The following is a 25,875-nucleotide window of genomic DNA, read 5'->3' as shown; positions in this document are numbered from 1 at the left end:
AGAGTTTGTTCTATACAAACAGTAGCTACTTTCTGTATATACTTATCGGTTCAGTTTACTGTATGCAGACATCATTTTTAGATACATAGGTAAAACATTTTAGTAAATATAAAAATTCTGCAATGCTTTTTTTATGAGTTTATTCTTTCTGAGCTGTTGAGATTTGTACAACAACAAAAAAAAACTACGTTTCTGCACACATTGTGCAGCCCTAAACCAAGGAGGGGGAGGGCACAGACTACAAAGCATCGGCAATGTCCCCTTCCTAGCACCATACACCTGCACTAACTTCCGACAAAAAACCCAGCATCACTACAACTCCCGGCCTGCCGCGGAACACACAGGCGTAGGTCTGTCATCGCGCTCTCTCGCGCAGTGCACCACGGGGCTTGTAGTTTACGTGACATGTTCTCAACAGTCATTCTCCTACTACTCGGGACTACGTCACCCAGCGTTCCCCGCAACAACTCGCGTTCCCTGCCGTCACTCGCCCCTGAGCTCCCGCCTCCAGCGCGCGCTCTCTCTCTCTTTCTGTGCCCGTAGCCTCCGCGAGCCGCAAACGCCTGTGTGTCAGTGATAGGAGGGGTAGACGTTGGGGTTCAAGATGTCGGGTGACGATGAGCAGCAGGAGCAGACCATCGCCGAGGACATGGTGGTCACCAAGTACAAGATGGGGGGCGACATCGCCAACAGTGAGTGGGGGTTGGGGGGGGGAGTGGGATTAGGGTGAATCCCTGCCATTAACCCGGGCAGCCGATCGGTACCGGTTAATGCACCGTGATGGCGTGAGGAGGCTCTTTAATAGGAAAGAGCTGGTGTCGGAGAGAGAGTAACGTATGGAGCACCTCCTGGGTTAGAGGCCGCGGCAGGAGTGCGGGGTCCGTTGTCATGTAGAGGGTGGATCATATTGTAGGGCATTGTTAGCGGAGGGAGGGCTGGCAGGTATAGGGTTACAGCCGGACTACCTCCCTTTCACTGCTCGCCTTCGCTGCCCGAGAGGTCTGGGCCTCCCCGGCAGCGAAGGAGTTATGGCGAGGGGGGGTCAGCACGTGTCCTGCCTGCCATGTGCCTCCTCGGCACCCATACAGTTAGAGCAGAGGGGGAGGGGCACCCACGTGTCTGCAGGTCCCAGTCCTGTGTGTGTATCTGTATTATTATATATAAAACGGAAATAGCCATGATAGGCCAGTTGCGATAGTGCATAATAAATGAGTTCGTCAGTATTAGGTGATACCTTTTTTATTTGGACTAACAATTTATGTAATGGGACAAGCGTTCCACAGTTCTCTCTTCCTCAGGTCAGCGATACATAGATTATACACGCACATAGGTGGATAGTTTTAGCGATACATAGATTATACACGCACATAGGTGGATAGTTTTAGCGATACATAGATTATACACGCACATAGGTGGATAGTTTTAGCGATACATAGATTATACACGCACATAGGTGGATAGTTTTAGCGATACATAGATTATACACGCACGCATGGGTGGATAGTTTTAGCGATACATAGATTATACACGCACATAGGTGGATAGTTTTAGCGATACAACTGCAGTAGTGCTGATGTAAGTTTAGAGCAGTGCTCTTTAATTTCCAGGGTCAGAGAAATTACAAGTAAAAGAGCCACGTTTCAAATACTTACAAATGATTGAACATTCGGGAAGACTTTATACCATGTACTACAAGTATTTACATGATCTGAGAGATGAAATGCTTTGGCAACTGCAGTGGTATTAGCAGCAAGAGACACTTGATGTCCCTTTGCAGGCCACATTTGGCAGCCAGTTAAAGAGCCCTAATGTGGCGGATAAGGCTGCGGCCCCGCTGGCGCTGTCCATGCTCATGTTTGAGAGCGGTGACGTCAACAGCTCTCCAAGCATGAGCGCCGGGTGTCCTGCCTATTTCGCTCGGGGGTGTGGGGGGGGGGCGTTGTGGGCAGGTTGAGCGCGCTTGAAAGTTACATTTTTTTGTTTACTCAAGAGCCAAGCTTAAGTGCGTGTGCGTGAACGGGGACTTGTACATATACATTTATGTAATTAAAAGCGGCAAGCACCACACGCTCGGCACTAGCGGGGCCGCGCTTATAGTGCGCGTGACGGCGACGCAATGGGTGTCGCCACCCGCGACCGTTATAATTTAACTTTCGGCGACGTCGCTGGCGACCTGGCCATTGATTGGTTCAGAGGCTGTTGCATGTGGCGACAGCCTCTGAAAAATAAAATTTTATCGTCTTACACATTTTTGGTCGCTGCCGTCGCGTCACGCTTACTATAAGCGCTTGCGACGGCGACAATGCTTTTGTTTTCAGGCGATGTCACCAGCACTACAAGTGCAGCCTAAGAGAAATATGAATTCTGTTAGAGAATGTGTTATTTATATCTTATTTATATGATTTTAACTACAGTATTACTGCTGTGAAGCGCTATGTACATTAATGGCGCTATACAAATAAATATATACATACATGAATGTCTTTATGACTATGCATATCAGCCGTATATATAGATGTTTCAATGGCAATCAGGTCACACTTACAGCCATTTGGAGTGTTTAGATATTCCATTTTTTAAATTTTTTTTTGAGGGTTTTAGTTCCAAGGGAGTAAATGTTGTTTTCTAAACTACCTATTTTTGTTCTCGTGCTGACATGTATTTATAAAACGCTAATATTCTGCACCATAGTTTAGTTGGTTCGAAGGAAAATGTCACACAGGTATTACATTAACACCAACTGGTGCAATAGGTAGGGGAAGCCCAGCTCTAAACATCTTGCAGTGTAAGGCCACGTCCATAGCAGGGGAAGCCGCGCTGAGCCGTGCGAACGCTCCGCGCTGAGCCCCGGCATCCTCAATGAGGTTCTCCGCAGGCGTTCTGAGGAGTTGGATTTTTCAGCCGACAGCCAAGCTCTTTTTCAGAGCGCTGTCGGCTGAAAACATCCAATCAGCGCGAAGCAGCGTCAACGTCACGCTGGCGCCGTGATGTTGACGTCAGTGCGTCGCGGGCGATTGGCCCAGCGACGTCACTGCTCCGCCTCCCTCAGCCTCCCCCCGCATCCCGATCGCTGGCTCGCCTGCATGTGCATGAAATCGCACAGGCTTCAGCAGGCAAGCCTCTGCTCCCATCTCTATGGACGCAGCCTAAGGCCTCGGGCATGGCTGACTCGTGCTGAGGCGCGCTGCTGCTCGGCACTGAGCCCCTGCAGCCGCAATGAGAGCGGCTTTAGAAGGGGCTCGCCCACGCGTCCGCACGTTGGGGAAGCGTGTGTCTGAAGGAGTTTTGAAATTTGGCGCTTGCCGGTGCGCAGGGCCGGTCACGTGAGCGGTTCGCCCAATGAGGGCGAACCAGCTCCGTGACGTCACTGACCCACCCCCGGACGGCGCGCTGTGTGAGGCCAGGGAAAGCACCGCTTTCCCTGAGCCTCGGCGCGTCTCCGCACTGTTTTGGGCACTATGTCCAGGAGACAAAGTATGTTAGGGGAGATATTCCATTACAAAAGTCAATAAACTTGCAATTATGTATCAGTCTATTAAGGTGCATATACAGTACATGTACTTTTCCAGTTTGTACTACTGCAATTTGACTAAATAGATTTTAGAGTAGATATTGCCCTCGCTTCCACTTGTCTGACAGTGAACTGAGACATCATGGCAACTACAAGACTGTTCAGTGCCACTTTCGCTCTGTAATTGAGCTGATAACTTATAATATACAATACAACATAAAGACGGTATCACAACGGGGAATCTGCTTGAATATCATTAATATTTATATGGTGCCAAAATACTGTGCAGTGCAATGGTGAAATACAGTAAACATTTTTAAATAGCATAATAAACTAGTGGATACATATTTACACAATTGTAAGGAGGTCCCTGTGTAATTTACAATCAATTGTGTTCAACAATTGCAGTCAGCAGATACTTCTCTGAATCTTGAATCACTATCATCTCCATCATATACTTGTTGTTGATGTAGCTCTCTGGGGGTGTGCAAGAGCCCCAGGACAATGCAGTGTGTGCCACCTGTTATCCTGAATGGAAGATGCTTTGCTTAAGAGTAGAAGGAAGCATTTTACAATTCTGTTTGATGGCATTTACGTTTTACGTTTCCATAAACTTTGGTTCTTTTAAACATGTCTTAACAGTTTCTAATCCCAAGGGATGTTGAAAACCAACAAAGGTTCCAAATGGTTGGGTGAGTCGATGTGTGGGTGGGGTCATTAATGGGGCTGTTTATCAGAAACCAAACTATCAGCGTTGCCTTAGGCTTGTCCTGTAGTAGGTGTGGGCGCGCGTCTGTGCGAACGCACGTGCACATAACGCACGCTTTTTGTGTGTATGCAGGTCTTTATTTGTATAGCGCCATTAATGTACATAGCGCTTCACAGCAGTAATAGTTACAATCATATAAATAACACAAATGGAAGTGCTTCAGACTTAAAAGTAACATTTAGGAAAAGGCGTCCCTGCTCCGAAGAGCTTACAATCTAATTGAGTGAAGGTACAGTGTGTAGATTGTGAGTTAATAACGAATTAAATAATATTTTTAAAATAAAAAAAAGTTGCACAATGAAAATAATTATTTAACTTTGACTACATACATACATACATTACAGCACCGGTAGTGGTGCGAATTCATTCTTTTCCCCATCTTCTCCCCTGTCAGCCGGCTCCACGCTCACTGCCGTGAGCGCGACCCTATTATAGAAAGGCTGAATAACCACAGCCAATTATAAGTGCCGAGCGCACACGGCCAGTATATAACAGCCCTTACGTGTAACCCATAGGCCAGTGGTGCGCAAACTGGGGGGCGCGAGACTGCCGGCGGGGGGGGCGCGGGGTTTACAGAGGCCCCGCGCGCTTCTCGAAGGCACTTAAATTAAGTGCCGGGGGAGCTGCAGGGCCTCTGTAAACCTTCACTTACCTAGGCTCCGGCGGCTGCCTTCCTGCGTCGCCATGGCAACGCGGCGTCAAAATGACGCAGCGAGGTCATGTGATGTCACGTTGCTATGGCAACGTGAGGTCATGACGCCGGAGCGCAGGTGAGTGGGCGTTAGGGGGGGTGAGGGGGGCGCAGGGAAAAAAATTGCCTTCTCGGACCAAAGTGTGCTAATGGCAATGCTTTGTTTTTAAGGGGTCAAATCTAGGCGATTTTAATCCAGCATTTTTTTTCTTAAACAATCCAAAATCTATGCAAATATGCATTTAAAAAAAAAAAAAAAAACATTTTTAAAGATAGATTTTATACATGAGAAACTAAGACTTTGGAGGGATTTCTTTTAGTTGCTCTTTTTGTCACTGTTGAACAAGAGCGTGCACACTTGCCCCTTTGCCAGTGAACAAGTTACAGAGGAAAAGTACAGTTGCATGGCAGGATGGTGTGAGGGGAGGGCGGGTATACGAAATAATGTCATATTCACACCCCTTTTTCCCCCACAAGGCTCTCGGATACGGTGGGATAAGGGTAAAAGAAGAAGAAAATACATTTGTGCTTAATTTCCCAATGGACAAATGCGGCCAAATGTTTGCTTTGGGCATAGTTACCTGTGTTTTTGGAGGCCAATTAAATTAGGCTGCGCTTATAGTGCCGGCGACGTCATGCTGGAAAAATCAAATTGACTTGTCTTCCAAGCCGTCGCGTCGCTTCTACTATAATCGCACACAAAGACGGCAATACATTTGTTTTGCCGCGACGTCGCCGGCACTATAAGCGCAGCCTTAGTCACATGTTGTGGTCTGCTAGCAGGGATTGCACCTTTAACATACTGTACTATGCGTCATAGATTAAGCTTTGTGAAATGTTGGTCCTGCAGGGTGCACTGCCCCTGCCTTAGTGTTCCTGAATAAAAGTAGGAAATGAAAATTGTCCATCTTCCTTTTTAAGTTACAAAAAGCACCTAACAATGTATAGCAGATGCGACTAGCCCAATTGACGTCTGATTTGTATGTATAAATAGCTGAGATTCCTCCTGCCACACAACTATACCTTTCCTCTGGCATTGGAACTCATTCATTGACAGAGGGATCTGCAACACATTGCTTGACAATGTATTGGGGACACCCTTGCAATGAACATGTAAATTCTCAAAACAAGTGTAAATGTCAACTTGTACTCTAAAACTGCCCTAACATGAGGCCGACCATTGTATTGTGAAACGTGTATGTTAAAGGGAGCCAAGGATTGCCATAACATTCGTTAGACTAACACGCAATGTTTCAGATACATCGGCTATATTCCCCCTACAAATGGGTAGCATCCTGAACATGTTTTACCCCTTTCCTTTACCTGGATTGAGAAAAACCCTTTACATATATCCCATGGGGAGTCCCAGTTCCTTACTTGGGGGGGTCCTCCAAAGGGTTAATTATCCTAGTGCCTCGTTAAAAAAACATTTTCTACTCCCCTGAAATGACTGCCTTGTAGAGAACAATCCCACTAAATGAAATCTCCCACACAAAGCTGTGTTCAACAAGCGTTGTTCAGCCCACTCACTCCAGAGTATGGTAATTACACGTACATCATTTCAGAAAGCTTTTAGGCTGGCCTTCGTATATGACCCGTTTCTCTCCCTCTCTTAGAGGTCCTGCGCTCCATGGTGGAGGCAGCAACCGCTGGTTCCTCAATCTTGAACTTGTGTGAGAAGGGGGATGCCATGATCATGGAGGAAACTGGCAAAATCTTCAAAAAGGAGAAGGAAATGAAGAAAGGTAAACACATCAGGCAGACATTTGGGGGTATATTTACGCCGCGGTGCTAAAACATAGGACACGTAAAGTGAATGATCTGTAAGGTGCACCATGGTGTAATACTGCTTGGTTAATATGGGTCTTCATACCGTCTATACGTTGCTGGTACCTGTACTATCGAGTTCTGCAGTGCTGGCAAAAGCTTTGTGGCTGTTACTGCTTTGCAGGGCGTGTCAGCCCCTCCAGGTGTTTCCCTTTACATATTGTACCTATTCTATTGTGCACAGTCAAGTGGCATTTTGGAGAGAGGGTAGGAAGAAAAGAAGGGAAGCTCGAGAGAGAATTGTTTGAGCGATTGAACTTCAGGGTAGCTAAATGAGGGCTGGTAGAAGAGAGTACATTTCATTGGCAGTTACAGACAGGGTTGGGAAATGTATTGCACTGTTGGCCTTGCACACACACACAACAATAGTTGGTGACACCTGGCACATATGTTTTCAGGTCAGTGCTATACACACCGGTACCTTGTCCAATGAGAAGTGTTCTTTATTTGAACAGCTCCTTTGTTTATTAGCATTGCTGTCCTGTTTTTGTGTAACGAGAGCTTTTAACGTGTTGCAGAGACCTGCAGTGCATTAAATGCAGGCTCATATGGCATGCTGAAGTGCATTGAGATTCATTACTAATCCCTGTGTTCTCTGCACAGCAATTGTGAGAAAACGAAAGGTGTGTGCTGTATCGAGAGAAGCAGAAGGATTAATAAGCAATATCAATGCACTTCTGCCTTTCAGTGTCATACATCACAAATCAAAGATGGCTTCTTCCTTACCCTGACAATAAAATAAAGATAATTACATCACTTTACCTCATTTCATTTTGTATAGCTCCTATATTGAAAATGATATTTTGAACACGCACTCACCTGTTTTTTAGAAGGCATAGTCTTTTGTATAAATGTAATTTATTTTTTCATATTTGAGTGCCGGTCCATTCTACTTCTTAGCTCCTATATTGCACATAAGCATTTCTTTATTTTGGTGTATACTTCTTTTTGTTTTTTTGAAGGCTTTAGTTTGCATCTAAAGTGTTGCTTAGCTTGAAACTCTGAGCGTGACTTGATCTAGTGACAAACACAAGCAGGGAGAATGAAGAGGCTGTAAGCACTCGCTGCACAGTGTGGCCCCAGGGGGAGCACAAACACTCACGTTGGCAGGTTTCCCACTGTACGGAGTATGCTTGTTGATGTCAGTGTTGAGTTGCCATAAAACATTAATAACTTGTTCCTCTAAAGCTGCTTTGCTACCAGTTTAGTTTCATTTAAATTCACCAATGATTGACACCCCAGCTGTTCACACAGCAACGTGTGCATCTCTTAAGCCTATTCACACCGCCCTGTTAATATATTGCTATTTTTACATTCTGTCCTCTACATTTGTTTTGTAGGAATTGCCTTCCCAACGAGTATATCTGTGAATAACTGTGTGTGTCACTTCTCCCCTCTGAAGAGTGACAATGATTATCTGCTCAAGGATGGTGACATGGTGAAGATGTGAGTTAAGGATTTGCATACTGCCTCTTAGATTCTTTTTTTACAGCACTTTTACAACTCCCGGGTGTAAATAAATATTAAACTTGTGTTTTTTCATTTCTCGGATCATATAGAGCTTGTTGGCTTCCTAGAACTTGGGATCGCTCTAGCAGCAGGGCATTTAATTACTATATTAATGCCTTTTGCACTATCCCTATGGATTAGTATGGAGACCTACATCCTCCTGCTTCTATTTTGATGTAAGGAGAGCCCTTGTCTTGGCTGGTGTTTTTAAGCTCTTATATAAACCCAGTTTAACCCAATTAAATTCTTAAGAGAATGAACATCACTTTATCTCCTGCTATCGATGTTACACAATTGTCAGCTCTTCAGGGCAAGATTACTTGTTTCTTCTAAAATTCTATGTTCATATATGTGCACATTAGGGATTTAAAATAAAAGCTATAGCTGGTTGCATCCCAATGGGTTTGGTCACACTCTGCTTCTGTTTGCAGGGACCTAGGAGTCCATGTGGATGGATTTATCGCCAACGTTGCACACAGCTTCATTGTTGGAGCCTCCAAGGTAGGTTTGTGTCTCTTGGTTATTGCGTTTGTCATAGATACTTGAGTTTTCATATATCTGAAAATACACGTCTAATATCTTCTACAGCATGCGGGCACGAGATTTTCAGTGGGGGGGGGGGGGCGCGCTTACAGAGTACCCGTGCTCTTCCACAAAGCATTTACATTTAAAAACTGGGCGAGCACGCGCGTGCCCTCTAAGTCCCTTACCTGGCTTATGGCGACAAAGCCATGGCAACGCGGCGCCAAGTGACGTCAGAAAGTGCAGGGGGGCGCAGATGGAAAAGTTTGTGCACCCATGTTTTACAGTATTGCATTTTCATTTGCTGGTAGATCTTGAAGGATTTTTACAATCCATTTGGCTGTGCTACATTGAAGCAGCAGTCCGCGCAGATCAACATTTTGTGCATTTTATGATCTGATGCTTTATTTAGGAGACATAAGCATTCTCCTCCAAATTAATTGCGGTTTAAAGGTTACCATGGAAACCATAGAAGCCAGAGAGAGAAGAAATCATATTTTTTATTTATCATTTAAAATAAATAACACTTGAAAAGCTTTTATAAAAAGACACACAGAGATTGAGTTACTAGCATATAGGCTTCTGGGGAGGGATCGTTGCTTGGTTAAAGCTGCGTTCCCTTTTATTTTTTGACTAGGTGGGAAGCAGGGGGTGTCAGGGGCTAAATTGTGTTAATTTTAGCTGGGGACCCCCTGCTTCCAGAGATACTTACCTCTAGTGGATTCCCTTTAAAATGTCTGTTTAAAGGTCCCACGGGCCTATAGGAAACTGTGATGTCATCCCTTGCGGCTTCCTATTGGCTTGCAGGACCTTTCCCAGAGCTAAAATGAACGCGGTTTAGGGCCGGAGGCCCCCAGCTTCCCACCTTTTATTTTATAGTACGGTTCCTTCAAGATCGGTTACACAGTTTAAAATGTTGCACATTCAATAACACACGGACACCAAATGTAAGCCACTGAATAAAGCAACGGTCACCTCTGCAACCAGTGTGTCTGTGCATTGTAATTTGAAGTTGTGACTGTGTGTGGTAATACCTTTGTAAGTCAATATATCCTTTTAATTAAATAAGTCTCTTGAATTAACTTCCAGTTAAGTCAGACCTTTTTTGTTTTTCTATTCAGGATCACCCGGTGACTGGGCGAAAGGGGGATGTTCTTAAAGCAGCTTACCTATGTGCGGAGGCGGCTCTGCGTCTAGTAAAGCCAGGGAACCAGGTGAGAACTGAGCATATTGCTACCCAGCAATCCTTTGCTTCTCCTGCATGTGTGCAGCATTGCAGGGACTCCAATGCATATAATCACCTTGCCTGCCGTCCCCCTCCTCCTTGCCCGTGCGAACTAGGAAACGATCTGCTTGTTACCACCAATATCGGTATATTATGCTCTGTGAACTACTTTTTAGGTGTAAAGTATTATACAGTTCTCTTTAGGAATTCTACAATTGCACTGGCTTATACTATATATACTTGGACACGGAAATATTTAGTAATCTCGTTATGCCTTCACCCCTTTGTAAGGAGCAGCGATTGTGTTTTTTTTTTTTTAATTATTATTTTTTTTCCATTGTCCTTGACTTTTAACGACCCCCAAAGAATTATGCTAAAAACAATTCCCAATAAGCAACAACCATACCTAGATTTGGACTGTATCTTTGTTTTCTGTGGGAATTAAGGACATCTAAACGTCCTGTAGGGCAGGGGTGCGTGAACGGGGCGGTGCGTCCCCCATGGGGGGATGGGACGAGATTGCTGGGAGGGGGGGGCAGGGTTTACAGAGGCCCTGCGTGCTTCCCAAAGGCACTTAAATGCCGGGAAACGGAGAAGGCCTCTGTAAACTAAACTGCACTTACCTTGGCTCAGAAGGCTTCTGGAGACGCGTCGCCATGGCAACGCGGCGTCATTTTGCTAACATGTTACCATGGAAACGTGACGTCATGATGCCCAGAACGCCAGAGCCGAGGTATTGGGGGGGGGGGGGGGGGCAGAGAGGGTGGCAGGGGAGCGCAGGGAAAAAATATAGCGCACCCCTGCTGTAGCGCTAATTGATGAGATTTTTATGCGGGTGGAATTTTGATAGTACACCTATCATTAATCTATCTGTGGTTGTAATTGATTGTTGAAGATTAGAGCGTTATGCCTGGTTGGATGCCATATGAGGATAGTTATATTGCATTACAGTATAAGAGTCACATAGATTTGTATCTTGGAGCTCGTCCTTGGGATTTCTTTTTCTTTTTAAACCATCCCTGTTAGAGAGAGCAGCGGCAGCAGCAAAGGAGTCCGCAATATTGAATTTGGTTTGCAAACCAGCTGTTCTTGGTATCTGGAGCATAAAATGCCGCGTCCTCTTCTCACTCAGTAATACTATAATAGCCTTCCCTCCACTCATAACTGTTAGTCGTTGGCCGTGGACAGCATAGACTGCCATGTTTATATTAAACCAGAGAAGATTAGATGCAATGACTGTTTCTCACCCACAGAACACACAGGTGACTGAAGCATGGAATAAGATCTCTCCAGTGTTTAACTGCTCTCCGATTGAAGGTGAGGATTGCAGTGTGTGCTATACCAGAGCTGAAATTAAAGCAGCAGTTCAAGCAATATCTTACATGTGGGTTATTTTTTTTATTTTTTATGAGAAAATCCTTGTAGCATTTATTTAAAAAAAATAAAAAAGGCAAAGACATTTTTAATGTTTCTGATGTAGGAAGCGTTTCCATTCTAGCATTCTAACCATTGAAAGATCAGGAATGCTGGATTCTTGTTAAGCGATGCAATAATTGGGAGAATCCAATTACACGCTGGTATACAGAGGGTTCTGTTTTCTCCCTATTCAAATTCCCCGATTCTAAGATAAAGCACGTTATCCACCGGAACTGGAAAAGTCAAGAAACCTCCTTTCTTAATCTCTGGAGGTCTTATCAAGATATATTAATATATCCAAGTCTACTATAACATCTATTAGACTGGGTGTATGGATATTTAAGATTGGGATCTGATTGAAATGTACATTGCTTTATATTTGATTCAGCTTATTTAAGGTTCGGGGAATCATATTGATGTTATACACCATTTATCTTTATTTTTTACTTTGTGTTATTGTTTTAATTGTATATTGTATACTAATAACTAGTGATCACCTCGGCATAAGAAGCTCTTTATTTAGATCCACATTAATGTGCCAGTTTGTTCCTACCATCATCTCTGCTATTTTAGCTTCAAATTTAGATCCAATTTCATGCGCCAGATTTTTCCTGTTTTCATTTTGTTGGTTACATTGGATGAAATTGTCACTTTCAGTCCTTCCGTCAACATGGCAAACGAAAATGTATGATGATTCGCAGTCTGATATTCAACAACGATCTCCATGAGTTCCCAGTGATACTTTTCTCATTGATCATGTTTGCTTTCTCAGGAATGCTTTCTCACCAGCTGAAGCAGCACATTATTGACGGAGAGAAGACCATCATTCAGAACCCTACTGACCAGCAAAAGTATGTCCCATTCGCTTGCTTTTTGATTGTTTGCTTCCATCAGTGTTCAATGTGAGGCACGTGATGGAGATTCCAGGTACTTCTGGCTTCCTGGAAATTCTCTTCTTGTGTCTTATCCCTAAAAACCCATAGATGGTTTCGGAAGTAACAACACCCTGTCTGAATACCTGTGCAGCAGATGGGGGGGGGAAGCATTTTGTGTGCAAATCAGCCCCCCCCCCCCCTCTTCGTTCCGGTAAAGTGCATGCAGATATCGTACCATAACTGGTTTCTCAGTCTTATCGGTTGTGTGCTTGGGTTGATCTTGAACACATCCATTCATAGGTCTTGTTAGCAGAAATGTGCAAGTCAATTGCTATTGAATGCAAATTGGGCACATATTTAACTTTTTACAGTTGCTAACTTGGCAGAATTTCTCTTCATCATCTGTACCTCCCAGTGTGTATGTCCCTACTGTATACAAATGTATAGTCCTCTTGACTGATTGCCAGAGTACACACAGTATCCAAATAAATTCTTTATGAAACGTTTGCCAAAGTAATTAATTACTTTAAAATTAGAAAGTGCATTTCAATGTGATTTTGCATAGGTTGCTTACAGAGAGGCAAATATGAAGTTCTAATTTTGTAAGAACCATAACCTGGACATTTCTGGAATTATGTTTGAACTGAGCACTTATGGAACAACCTTTTGATCCAAGATGGGTTTTTCCATTCATTATATTTGTGGGTCAGGAAGCAATTTTTGGCTCTTCTGTCAAAAACACCCATAATCGTGTGTGCTGGTTTCCTCTAACAAAGGCCTGCAGAAAGTGCTTACAAATATTTTCTTGGGGTTGAAACGTGTGATCCCTTTGAAGGGCCAACAATACTGCAAAGAGGTTAAGTACAAATGTTGCTTTTATTGTTCCTGTCCATGCAGGAAGGACCATGAAAAAGCAGAGTTCGAGGTACACGAAGTTTATGCTGTTGACGTACTTGTTAGCACTGGGGAGGGGAAGGTGAGTTATTCACGGCAAGGTGCACCGGACATGTACATCTGCAGAGGGGCTTTGCTGTATCTTGGTCTCTTGTGGGTCTGTATCAAGCTGTGTGTTTTTACCTTAGGCAAAGGATGCTGGACAGCGGACAACGATTTACAAAAGGGACCCCACGAAGCAGTACGGCTTGAAAATGAAAACCTCCCGTGCCTTTTTCAGCGAGGTGGAGCGACGCTTTGACGCCATGCCTTTCACACTCAGGTACTGTTAGGTGCTAGCCTGTTACTCATGTTAACCTGTAAACTACCAGGAAGGGTTATGGATGGACATATCTGAAGGCCTATTTAGAGCAGGTACATATATCTTTCCTGGGCAATAGCCCCATAAACAGGCATGTATAACCATAACAAGAGTTATGGATCGACATATATGAAGGAACTATGTCCATAAGGGTTATGAGTGGATATAAGAAAGGCCTACGCCCCCAAAACGTTGCAGGCTCTGAATATACCTCAATAAAAATCACAGTGAAAGCTATGCTGCAGAGAGATTCCCGTGTTCCTCTCTTCTGTTGAGTATCTGCATGTTGTAGCTCGCTAATTTGTCTGAATGACATTTCTAGTGCTGAGAAGTATCAGCTGTCGTAGATGAGTGGGTAGGTGGTAAAAACACTGCCTTGAATCTCCCAAGTTATGGCAATATGTGGCTTGAGAGTTCATTTTGTTTTGGGTAAACTAGTCATTAAAATTGTGTGCTATATTACTAATAGTGTGTGCTGTACATGGAAGTTTGCAGAAACAACAAATGCTTGGCAGAAATATTGCGTTGCAGCGTTTTGCTGTTGTGCAGATCAGCGCCTTGGAATGAGAATCCCAGGTTTCCAGCCCCACAGTTGGGTGTCCCTTTTGTGTTTGAAGTGCTGCTGCAGGGGGATTTGTGATGGGGTAGATGAAAGGGGCCATGCTGGTTGCTCGTAATTATATTGTTTCTCACGCTCGACCCTCCCTTCTGATTCCCGCAGGGCATTTGAGGATGAAAAGAAGGCGAGAATGGGCGTGGTGGAATGCGCCAAGCATGAACTGCTCCAGCCTTTCAACGTACTGTACGAAAAGGAAGGTGGGTTTGGAGGTGTTGCTGTATGATTAAGGTTACTTGTGTATCATGAACTGACATTGTCCGTATGAGAATCTGGATTTTAGCTGCTTAACTCAATAAGGTGAGCAAAATGTTCACACAGCATGGTTTATACGAACTGACAGGACAGTGTTGTGAACTTCCTGTTGCATTATTTGGTATAAATGTGGGGTTGCACAGGTCTGTATGTATGAATTGGTGTGCTGGCAGGCTATGGGTGCAGAACCTGGAGAATATTGCGCACACTACATGTTCTTGGGTACAGGAGGGATTTGTGCCTCATTTTTCCAATGTCACAAGAAATAGGTGGAGAACTTGGCTCTGGGTTTTATAGACCTGTGTCCATCAAATGCCCCCTTTGTTGGGTGGTGCATGCACTCTTGGGAGCTTTGAAGTACTCTCAGATCCTCTACTCTTCCATTTCAGGAGAGTTTGTGGCTCAATTCAAGTTTACGGTCCTCTTGATGCCCAATGGGCCCATGAGGATAACCAGCGGCCCCTCTGAACCTGAAATGTACAAGTCTGAGTTTGAAGTGCAGGATTCTGATTTAAAGGTAGGTAGACTTTTTTTTTTTTAATACAAACAAAAGGCTCCAGTTTGCTTAAAGGTGCAATCCCAGGTATGTTTTGTTTTGTTTTTCCCTATTAATGTATCCTTCATCAGAGTTCTTTTGAATGTGATATTTTCCTTTTATTTTATAAGGTTGTAATCCAGAGAAACCCAGCTCCAAAATCATCTTTTGACTAAAATTAGGATAGCTACCATTTCCCCCATAAAAGTTAGTAGGAGGAAGCTTGAGTGATGCTTATTTTAGCATTTCTAATGAATGAAAAGAACAGGATGTTGTATATTTTAGGAGTACTTAAACGCTGTCTGTTTTGTTTTTTACACCTGCTAAGTAGGACTGGCACATTAAGGCTTTGCACTGCTTGGTTATACACATGTATTTCTCCTCTAATCTATATTTAGGTCACAAAGCCATATGACCAACGTTTGTACTCCAATTATTTTCTCAACTCTCTGTTCATTTTTGCTTTGGTGTCTTCTATAACTCCCAGTGTGTGTCCCTGCTGCACCTGAGGCCCCTTTGTGAGTCTTAGGTGCCCCCCCCCCCTCTCTAGGGTTGCACTATGCTCTATACTGTCTCAGGGGCTTCACCTGCAGCCACTTGCCACCCCAGCAGTCTGCTCTCCCTCTTTTCCCCGGTGCAGAGGGAATGGAGATGTTACTGGTGTGGATTGCAGCTTCTCCCCACTCCCTGTACTGCTGAATGACCGTGCTAATCACCAATTGCCAGTGTAAGGAGAGGAATGGGACAGGATTAATCATTGTGCCGGCATTAAGAAGCGGAGAGTGGGAGGGAGGAGAGCTCATACCCACGGGTGTAATGCACTGTGTGTGTGTATATATATCTATATGTATGTGCAGTGCTTTTGAGGGCATAGTGGCAGCAGATGCAGCCCTTCAAGGATATCGTATTGCTTACCACTGCTCTATACTGTGGTATAACGTAAAAGAAGAGACATGCCGCCCATTGAATTTATTTCCTAATATTGTTTGGTTACAAAAACAAATTTCTCTATCAAACCAAATTCACAAATGTTTTAAAATCTGGATTAAGCAGCTTCTTTGCATTCAAGAACTATATCACAAGTTTTTAATGCGCTTAAACACAAAGTATAAAATACTGTATTAACAATTGTATTCAAAATTATACTTGGCTAAATAAATCTCCATGAATCCCTTCATTGTGTAGTATTTTTATTCACAATGTTGGTGTTTAAGCTTTACCACTGTATTGCTAATATTTGGATATTGATATTGTATATTATATTCACTGTAAATGGCTTAACAGTGTGTTTGAAGCACCAATACCACTTCTCATTCACAAAGTAAGCTGGACTATCTGTAACAGGCTTATTGGGCCCTGTTACTAAATGGGAACTGTGAAAAGGAAGGATCCAGCGCTCCACGGATTTGCAAAAGTATCAAATTTATTGCGCCATACACAACGACCGTTTCGACCTTAGTAGGTCTTTTTCAAGTGAAAATGCCTTTTCACTTGAAAAAGACCTACTAAGGTCGAAACGGTCGTTGTGTATGGCGCAATAAATTTGATACTTTTGCAAATCCGTGGAGCGCTGGATCCTTCCTTTTCACAGTTCCAGCGTGGATATTTGTGACAGGTATCCCTTTGAACCAGCAGCACCGGTAATACTGTTTTGTTTTTTGACTAATGGTGTGCAGCATATCACTGTTCTTTTGACTAAATGGGATCTGACGGCCTGCAGGAAGCTTAATGTACCTGTGGTTTTACCATGCATTTCTGGCACTTTTCATGCAAGGTAGCCACATATTAGATGGCTTTAATGCAGTCCTACTGTCAGCAAGAGAGCTGCAGTGAAGCTTCAAATAAATCATTGCCAGCTCTTATGTAAAAGGCTAACCTGATGACTTTCAATAGATATATAGGTCTACTCAAGTTTTTAAGATCTCACATATCAGGACATCGGAAGAGATTTGTGAAATCTCGCGGCGTTGTCTATGAATACCTCTCGCATGGAGTAATTAAAACACCTACTTACGGACGCGCCGTCGTGATATGTGAGCGCTCGCACACATCTATTGGGGCCTGCCAAATAGAGGGCTGTACCTGGTGTGTGCCACGCCCTGGCCACTGGGGACCTAGTCTAAACATCAGAAGTTGCCTTGTGAAAACATTGCATTGGACCTTTTGTAAAGAACATTTTAAACAAAAAATATCACGTAAAATAGGTTTGGTAATCTGCTTTAAAGGGCATCACATTGAGGTCCTTTGAAGATTAACAAGCACCTTTAAACTAGGGGTGCGCAAACTTTTTGGTTTGGGTCCCCCTCTCTTACCTGCTCTCTGGCAAGGGTGGCGTCATGCAACGTCGCGTTGACATGGCAACGTGCCGCTGGAGAGCAGGTAAGAGTGTTAGAGTAATTTTCCAATTGGGAGGAGCGCTTTGATGCTCACGTGGATATGAAAAAAAGAACACTATATAATAGTGCAGATGGTAATAAAATATATATGTATAATCCAAAAGAGTCTCTGCAGTAGTGGTACTCACAAATGGAAGGATAAGATAAACATATCAGAGACCCATCTCTCTCTAAGAGCCCTTTTCATAGATGCCCTCTTAGGATATGTAAGTCTGGAAGCTTGTGATGTATGTAGAACGTATGGATACTCAATGTATCTCCCAAGGAATATAGAGAGAGAAGAGAGAGAACGCACAATAGTATGGTACGGTCTAAAATTGTATTGCACAACAGTAATGTTAAGTATATCACACTCACATTTTACACAAATGGTATATTCATTGGAGAGAACAGCTGAAGTGGGACGGGTGGTGCCGGTATCTCCAAACGACGGAGTACTTCCGCGTGTGTCACGTGTGCCCGCGTCACATCCTGAGACGTCACAGGATGTGACGCACGCGGAAGTACTCCATCGTTTGGAGATACCGGCACCACCCGTCCCACTTCAGCTGTTCTCTCCAATGAATATACCATTTGTGTAAAATGTGAGTGTGATATACTTACCATTACTGTTGTGCAATACAATTTTAGACCGTACCATACTATTGTGCGTTCTCTCTCTATATTCCTTGGGAGATACATTGAGTATCCATGCGTTCTACATACATCACAAGCTTCCAGACTTACATATCCTAAGAGGGCATCTATGAAAAGGGCTCTTAGAGAGAGATGGGTCTCTGATATTTTTATCTTATCCTTCCATTTGTGAGTACCACTACTGCAGAGACTCTTTTGGATTATACACATATATTTTATTACCATCTGCACTATTATATTGTTTCTTTTTTTCATATCCACGTGAGCATCAAAGCGCTCCTCCCAATTGGAAAATTACGCAAGATGGACTTGGACCTGGACAGTCCTTGAAAAGGGTGTAGAGCTGCTTCATTTTATTAAGTGTATTTCACATTATATTATACATTTCACGTTTCTTGTTGGTGAAGGTCACTTATCACACTGTGATACTATTTCACTGTATATTTCTCACTTATATAGCATTTATTATTCCACTTTAATATTGTAGTTTAGAAGCGCCCGGTTTTCACTTTGTGTGTTTAAGAGTGTTAGAGGCCTCGTGAGCTCCCCCGGCATTTAATTTAAATGTTGTGTGGAAGAGCTTGGTGCCTCTGTAAGACCCCTCTTCACTCCCAAAAAAATGTTGTGTCCCACAGTTTGCACCCCTGCTGCCTTAAACAATTGTCAAACACCAGATTTGGATGGTGTCATTTACTAGTCTACAACATTCATAGCACAGATGTTTCTGCAGTCATATGATTTTTGCATCTGTCCTATCTTTTATAGTAATATTTGTATTTGTTCTGGTTTCCAAAAGTACTCTTCACAAACTTTTACTTCAGATTTTTAAGTTCCAATGTAAAAAGGGTACAGAAAGTAAGGGTGGGGGATAGTTACAGAAATAAAATAAAAAGGGGGGAGGGGGGTGAGTGTGTCGGGGGGAGGGGGGGGGACATGGGTACATTTCTTAGGTTTATTTTCTTACTAGTTCACATCAATGACACCTTTTCAGACCGTGTGACATTGTATAATACTGGTTTGCTTATGTATGATCCATGAACAATATCCTTAGAAACCTTTCCCGTTACAGTAGGTTTACAGTTTAGTGTAAGGGGTTACATTTGTTTGTTTGAGGCTCCCTGTCTGTGTGGTTGGTTTCATAATTTCACACACATTTTAATGGCAGATATAATGAAAGCAAGTGAAGGTGTATTCAGACATGACCTTGTTACATCTCAAGCACACAAACATAAAGCCATATTAAGCATGAAAATGCCATTGATATTGCATGTGGAGTTTGGCAAAATAAACTACTCGAGTACTGAAATTACAACTGCAACCTTCTTCGCAAATGTATAAGGCTATGCATTTCCATTTATTATATATCATGTAAACCGTATGTGGTTTAAGAACCCACCTTTATGTTGTCAGAATTCCTGCAGGTCAGTGTGTTACAGGATAAAGGGGTTCTTATTTAAAATAGGTTTATTCCTATTCTGAGCCTGTATGTTTGCAAATATGGACATTTCTCTGTTTGGACCATAGGGAGTTTTCACAAAATGTGCATAGCAAATTCCACAATTGTCTGCGATATTATTCAAAGCTGCATTGTGTGTTTATGGTTTAGAAGTTACTCTTGCAATTTTCATAGCATCTCTTAGCTTCTACTTAATTTACATAAGAAATGTTATTACAAACCGCAGGACCTTGGCTACGAAACAGATGGCTTTAAAACCAGCAAATATAACTTTACTTTGTTTTTCTTTTTGCTTTCAGGCACTTCTACAAAGTTCAGCTAGCCGGAAGAATCAGAAAAGGAAAAAAAAGAAGGTTGTTTAACAGTTGATATTCTGTGGTTATATGAATTATCTTGCCTCTTATTTACAGACTCGCTGCACAATCCCTATGTATAGTGTCCGTAGAATAGTGCTAAAGTACTTAATCTGTTTTCCTACCCAGTGTTGCTTGCAGGGTGACCTTAAACACCCAGTACTGCTGTAATATCGACGGCCACTGATATCATCTTTTTAAAGGGAATTTCTCCTAATATGGTGCTGACTAGTTTGTCTTTAGAGACTTTAAATTGCCGTTCTTGGGCTTTTCATCATATAGAAACCATAGCTCATAGGGAGGTATTCATCATTTTTAGTAACTAATGACCGATAAATAGCTGTGAATTTCTTGATTCTTTTATCCCTATGAGGCGAGAAGCACAAAGTACATGCTCCGTTCTGTTTCCAATACTCGTTTAGAGCCCCGAATCCTGAAACTCTGATTCCAAAGGGAGAGGCAGATATTTATAACAAAAAGTTATGTTTATAAGCCGTTTTATTGTGTGATTACATACGTGAGGGAAAATAATCACTGGTTTAAAAGTGCATTTCCAGTAAACTCATTTAAAAGAAAAAGGGGAAAAAAGACAATTTGGTGGGCAGGAAGTTTTATATAAAAATAAAAGACAAAACCTGGCCATGACAGAGTTTTTCTTGGTTTGCGGACAACTCCGTCTTAATCATAAGGATGATCATGGAGTTATTGCACTAATAGTGGGTGTCTCACCTTCGAGATATGAACCAAAGAGCGCACTCAAATCCTTCTCGGGTATCGCCAGTGGTGTTATTCCACAGTGGTGAGGAATATATGAAGAAGCAAAAAAAGACGGCACTCCTGTGGATGTGTGTAAATAAAGGTGGAGATTTATTCAAGGTTCAACATTTTGGTCGTACTTTCGACCTTTGACCAAGATGGACCATGGACCTTTATCCCCAAAGTAGGATCGAAACATTGACCCTTGAATACATCTTCACATTCATTTACACACGTCCACAAGAGTGCCTTTTTTTTATTATTTTATGGGCTCCAACTTTAACAGTGACAGGAGAAAAATGCTGCTTAAACAAAATATGACTGCTGCTTTAAAAAAAGGAATCCATTGTTCAGCAAGTTTAGTTTCTGGTTGCAAATGTATGTGCATGACCATTAAGTATAATGCAGCCTGGACTGGCGAGTTACTCTTTCGTTTGCACATTGCAGGCTTCCAAGACCGTTGAAAATGCCACCGCTGAGGACCATGAAGGCACAGAGTGAGGGGAGACTTCCTGCTGAGGCGTTTGACTCTAACCTGCCAGTTTTATTTTGTAGTATCTGCGTTATTTCTTGCCTCATCCCACCCCCGTTCTTCCCCCCCCCCCCCCCCCTCTCTCCCACCAAAAAAAATCCTAATGAAAAAAGGAATCAACCTGTTCAGTCCCCATAACCAAGAGCGCAAGCGGATCCAGGCTTCCCCCACTCGCTCATCTTTTTGGATACAAACCTGGACATTGAGGGAAGAGTCTTTTGGAATCCATGTCAGACTACTTAACCAAAAGTGTGTGAAAATATATATTATATATATTTGTTATATATAATATACGTACAAACAATAAAATCAGGCATAAAAAAGCCCCCATTTTAAAGCCCCTGTTTCTAGATGATTGTTGATGTTTTGCAGGATTTTGACAAGTCGCCTACTAAGTTTATACCACTGCTGCCACCGCGTCTGCAAAATATTACACTGCTTACAATTCGATCCAAGTTGCTGGCCCCTTTTGGCAGAAAGTAAATATATTGTATAAACAACCGACCTTATCGGAAATCCTTTTCTATGTGTTATGTACATTTTCCACACAGCTGTTCTTGATCCCTTGCTTCCCCAGTGGGACAGGTATCTCCAATGGGTAGCTTGCAAGCCACAATCTGGTTGAAGTGAGCACAGGAAAGACATATTTTTGTATTCATATTGCAGAGGATTTTTTTCTTTAAATCTGTCTTTGACCTGTTGCTCCCACTCGACCATTGGTGACCCCTGTTCTAGCATGTGGTGTATCGGGAGCTGTCTGAAACAATTACCACATTGTTCTTTGTGTTTTTTAACCAACTCCATTCATCACACTTTTTACAATGTCCTTTTCCCAGCAATGTCTATAATAATTTTCTGATCTCAGTTGTAGCAAAGTGGTTCCCTTTTTTAAAGAGCTTTTTAGTTAACAAAATGTAACTGCTTCACTGCCAAAGACTGAAATGGTTCACGTATTAAGCAATATAAACGTGAAACGTATTTTTTTGGCTGACCTCATAAGAGCTCCTTACTTTTGTTAAAACAGCTGTCTGAATATTGGGTATTGATTACGGCTGAGTATATTTCTTCTGACTGCCCCCACTTTCACATTAGTTGCTTAATCAACTTTCTTGGCAGCCACCCACATTTGTCTGCATTCTTCACGTGTCATTTTTTCTTCCAGGTGCTGGGTGACATTTCATATTTTGTGAACGTGGGCATTTGTTGGCTTGTATGGGAGGAGTAATATGGTCCTGCGGCTGTATATACAAAACCACAACAATATAATAACATATAGCCTACTGCAAAAGCTGGGCACACTTGTATTCTGAGCACTTAAGGTCCCATGTGCATTTTTCCTCTGTTTCCCCATAGTTGGTGTTTTCTTATTATATCATTATTTCTAGAGAATGTGGTCCTGGTTGCTCTCAGAGATGTCTGTAATTAGTTTGGGAGCCACTCAACTCTTTACAACTTATTTGTTTTTGCCCTTGAGACAGTCTACCAATAACTTCCTAGCTGTCAAGCTGATTATTAAGGGCAACGTTAAATGATTTGATTGGTGTGCGGCAAAGTTACCAATGGTCATTTTCCTGTTCTTCTACAAGCACCCAACTCCTGCAAAGACTTGCAAATGTATTTGTTCAAGACTAACATGCATGCTGAAGTGCAGTTCAGTTGTCTTTTTACAGGACTGGGAATAGACACAATTTTAAATGGTGATCTTTCAGACTGATTCATTTCAGGTTCTTATAACTTTTTATTTTAGACTGGCCATTAATTCCAGATTATCAGGTGTCATCCGACAGTCAAGGTCTTATAGCTTTTATCTTTTTGGTTGTTTTGATCATTAACTTAACATACCCAATACAAGTACTAAATATGTTTAGTCCGATTTTGTCTCCCGATGTCTAGTTTGACACCCATGGTATAACACACACGGCTAAGGAGTAATTGTCTGCAGTCAGACTGGAAAGCTCCCCAGCTTGCACTGTCTAGTAATGATGAAAAGCAGCCTTGTAACACATTGCTCTGTAATATGGTTAATGCTCCTCCAACCGTTTCAGTAGGGAAATCAAAGTTAAAATGATGTATGGAAAACCAGTACACTTACATCATTTGATAGGATTCTTGAAGTGGAACTACATTAACAGTGAAAAGTCTATAAAGGTTTAGCGAGGGCCAACGGTTTTAATAATTGCCTATGTGACAAACTGGGAATTACAAAAACAAAACTATGCTTTTTTTTTTTTTAATTATATACATTCATTCTCCCCCTCTCTGAGCCAATGGGGTCGCATTATCTGCCAATAACTTGAAAGGATAGTCTGGTGCGATTAAGCTCCAATACCCATTATTGGAGTTTAGATTTTGTCCATAGGCCTGGTTTGATGGTAATTAAAAGCAGTTTTTAGGGACAGTGCTGGTAGATTATTTTGTTGACGTAAACCTAAGTAATATGCTACAGTATTGCAATTTGTTCCATAACAGATTTTGAAACCAAGTGTAACTCGTTCTCTTCCTTTTGCCACGTTCATATTGTCACGGTGCACTACAACCAAATGTAGCAGCCTGATGGCCACTCCGCCTTTTGAATTAGTTATATATGTTAACAGAAGACAGCAGCAATCCATCCGACCCCAAAGTTGTGGAAGAGAAAGATTTAAATATATTTTTATATCGTATTATAAAATGTAGGTTTTTAAATCGGTGTTGTGTAGTTATTGACCCCTTTTTGGAACGGGAGAATAAGACCTGTAGCAGCAAAGCCACCAGATTAAGGTCTTTCCTGCTTGAGGATATCCAATATACTGCAAGGACTTCCAGCAGAGAAAAGTACCACATGACGTGTTCCTGGAAATGGATTGAAGGCTACGAAATGCTGTACAGTGTCTGTCAGTCTTCAGTTGAATCCATATACATGTGGCTGATAACAATGTAAACACTTCTGTTTTCAAAAGAGCCATTTAAAATGTAGGACAATAAAGGGACAGATTTTTTTTAATTTCCCATTGCCAATAGTGGCAGACAGGGACATTAGGTGAGCTTATGTTTAACCTGGTCATTGTTGGTGGAGCATACATTGCTCAACCTATAACGGTGCATTTCTTGGCCATGCATTTCCACGATTCCCTTTTAGTGAATGGGTTAAATAGCTGGGACTCCCAGAAGGATTTATTTGATTTTCTCCTCACTTTTTCTCTTTGAAATGTATCTTGGAAAATGCCTGCACATTTTTGTTAAAAATTCCCCTGCGATCTGTATTTTATTTTTTTCCAAAATAAAATTTAAATTGACTGACTGGTAGCACACGTTTGGCAAAGATTCTGTATTGTATGATTTGCTCAATTCTAGTTGAATTGAGAGGAAGGGGTGTGGTTACTTCAATATTTCACCCTTTTCAGGGTGTTATTTATTCAAATCCACTTTTACACCCAAGATAACGAACAGGGAAAGGCACCCTGCCCCTTATCAGGCAGGCTGCCTGTCTCAGACAGGTCTGGGACTCCTAATTTCTCAGCTCCAGGAGCACTGAATTCATTGTTAGGCCTCTGCCATGTTTACCGCTTGCTGGCGGAAGCGTGCTGACGCGCGCTCCCGCTCAGCACTGAGCCCCTACAGCCGCAATTAGAGCGGCTTTAATAGGGGCTCACCTGCGCTTACGGAAGCGCAGGTCTTAGGGGAATTTAAAATTCCCCTGCTTGCCGGCGCGACAGGCCGGTCACGTGAGTGGTTCGCCCAATGAGGGCGAACCAGCTCCGTGACGTCACTAGCCCGCCCCCGGCCAGTGACGTTCCCGGCCCGCCCGCTGACGGCGCGTGCGGTAAGCAACCGCTTTCCCTGCGCCTCAGCATGCCAGCAGGGAGCATGGCCGAGGCCTTATACTGCAGTAAAAACTGCATACGCCCTGCATGGTGCTTCTAATCCACATGTTGCTGATGGCCTGCTGGCACTTGGGCCCCCTGAAGAAATCACAGGCTGGATGTGGCACTGCCTGAACAGCCCCCTGCACCCTTGCCTCCTGCCACTGGGTAACAGCCATGGGTGACCCTCACCCCCAAACAGCACCTCACTGGGAACCAGCACCCTTGGGGACGCCCTTTAGACCTGCCTCCCCCACAGCATGGTTTCCAGCCCTGTGCTCCCAATCAGACCAGCTTACCGCTGGTACAAGCCACTGTGTCATCCACCATAATGCACATAAAATCATTGAGACATGCTGCCACAGCTGGGGTACACAAAATGGGACACTGCACACAGCAAGTAGACAGATTGACCATGCAGGGGCAAGGATGAGCCAGGTCATGCAGAAGGAAAAGGCAGACACTAACTGCCTTCCACTTAGACAGTTAAGTACTATTAAAAGTATTAATCCTAACTTAAAAGGCCATAGCGAGAATACAAATGATTGCAGCTGTCCTAATTACAGTATACAAGGGTCACTAGAGGCCATGGTATTTTAAAGCACGGGTCACAGCTTGGAGCCATTTAAGTGGGCTTAATGATACCTCATCGTTTTGGCACTGCCAGGACGGAGATGCAGCAACAATGTAGCTATACACTTGCCAAAAGGGGAAAGAAGAAGCAGCTGCAGCCTCATGGAAGGGCCAGCTTAGCCACAAAATATTAGCAGTCGAGATGGCAGCCAGGGCCGCTGACAGCTTTCCCGGGGCCCAGAACTAGAGTTTCCACCGGGGTCTCCCTGTGTCGATGGCATTGTGAAAGAAATTTAAAAAAAAACTCTTATACTCCCCATTTCTC

The 25,875-nt window shown here is 42.9% G+C and overlaps 1 protein-coding gene across 1 annotated transcript; it reads left to right on the top strand.

Moving 5' to 3' along the window:
* Positions 1-459: 459 nt before the first annotated feature.
* On the top strand, positions 460-24,420 carry PA2G4 (proliferation-associated 2G4). The gene is made up of 13 exons (XM_075591349.1): positions 460-692; positions 6,588-6,716; positions 8,139-8,244; positions 8,739-8,808; positions 9,951-10,043; positions 11,308-11,371; positions 12,243-12,321; positions 13,243-13,321; positions 13,428-13,561; positions 14,322-14,416; positions 14,861-14,988; positions 19,794-19,847; positions 21,051-24,420. The coding sequence occupies exons 1-13, from the start codon at positions 605-607 to the stop codon at positions 21,102-21,104; spliced, it is 1,173 nt and encodes a 390-aa protein (XP_075447464.1). The 5' UTR covers positions 460-604; the 3' UTR covers positions 21,105-24,420.
* The last annotated feature ends 1,455 nt before the right edge of the window (positions 24,421-25,875 follow it).

Source organism: Ascaphus truei, chromosome 3 (genome assembly GCF_040206685.1).
Source record: "Ascaphus truei isolate aAscTru1 chromosome 3, aAscTru1.hap1, whole genome shotgun sequence".
NCBI classification, from domain to species: domain Eukaryota; kingdom Metazoa; phylum Chordata; class Amphibia; order Anura; family Ascaphidae; genus Ascaphus; species Ascaphus truei.
This window is presented reverse-complemented; position numbering and strand designations above follow the sequence as displayed.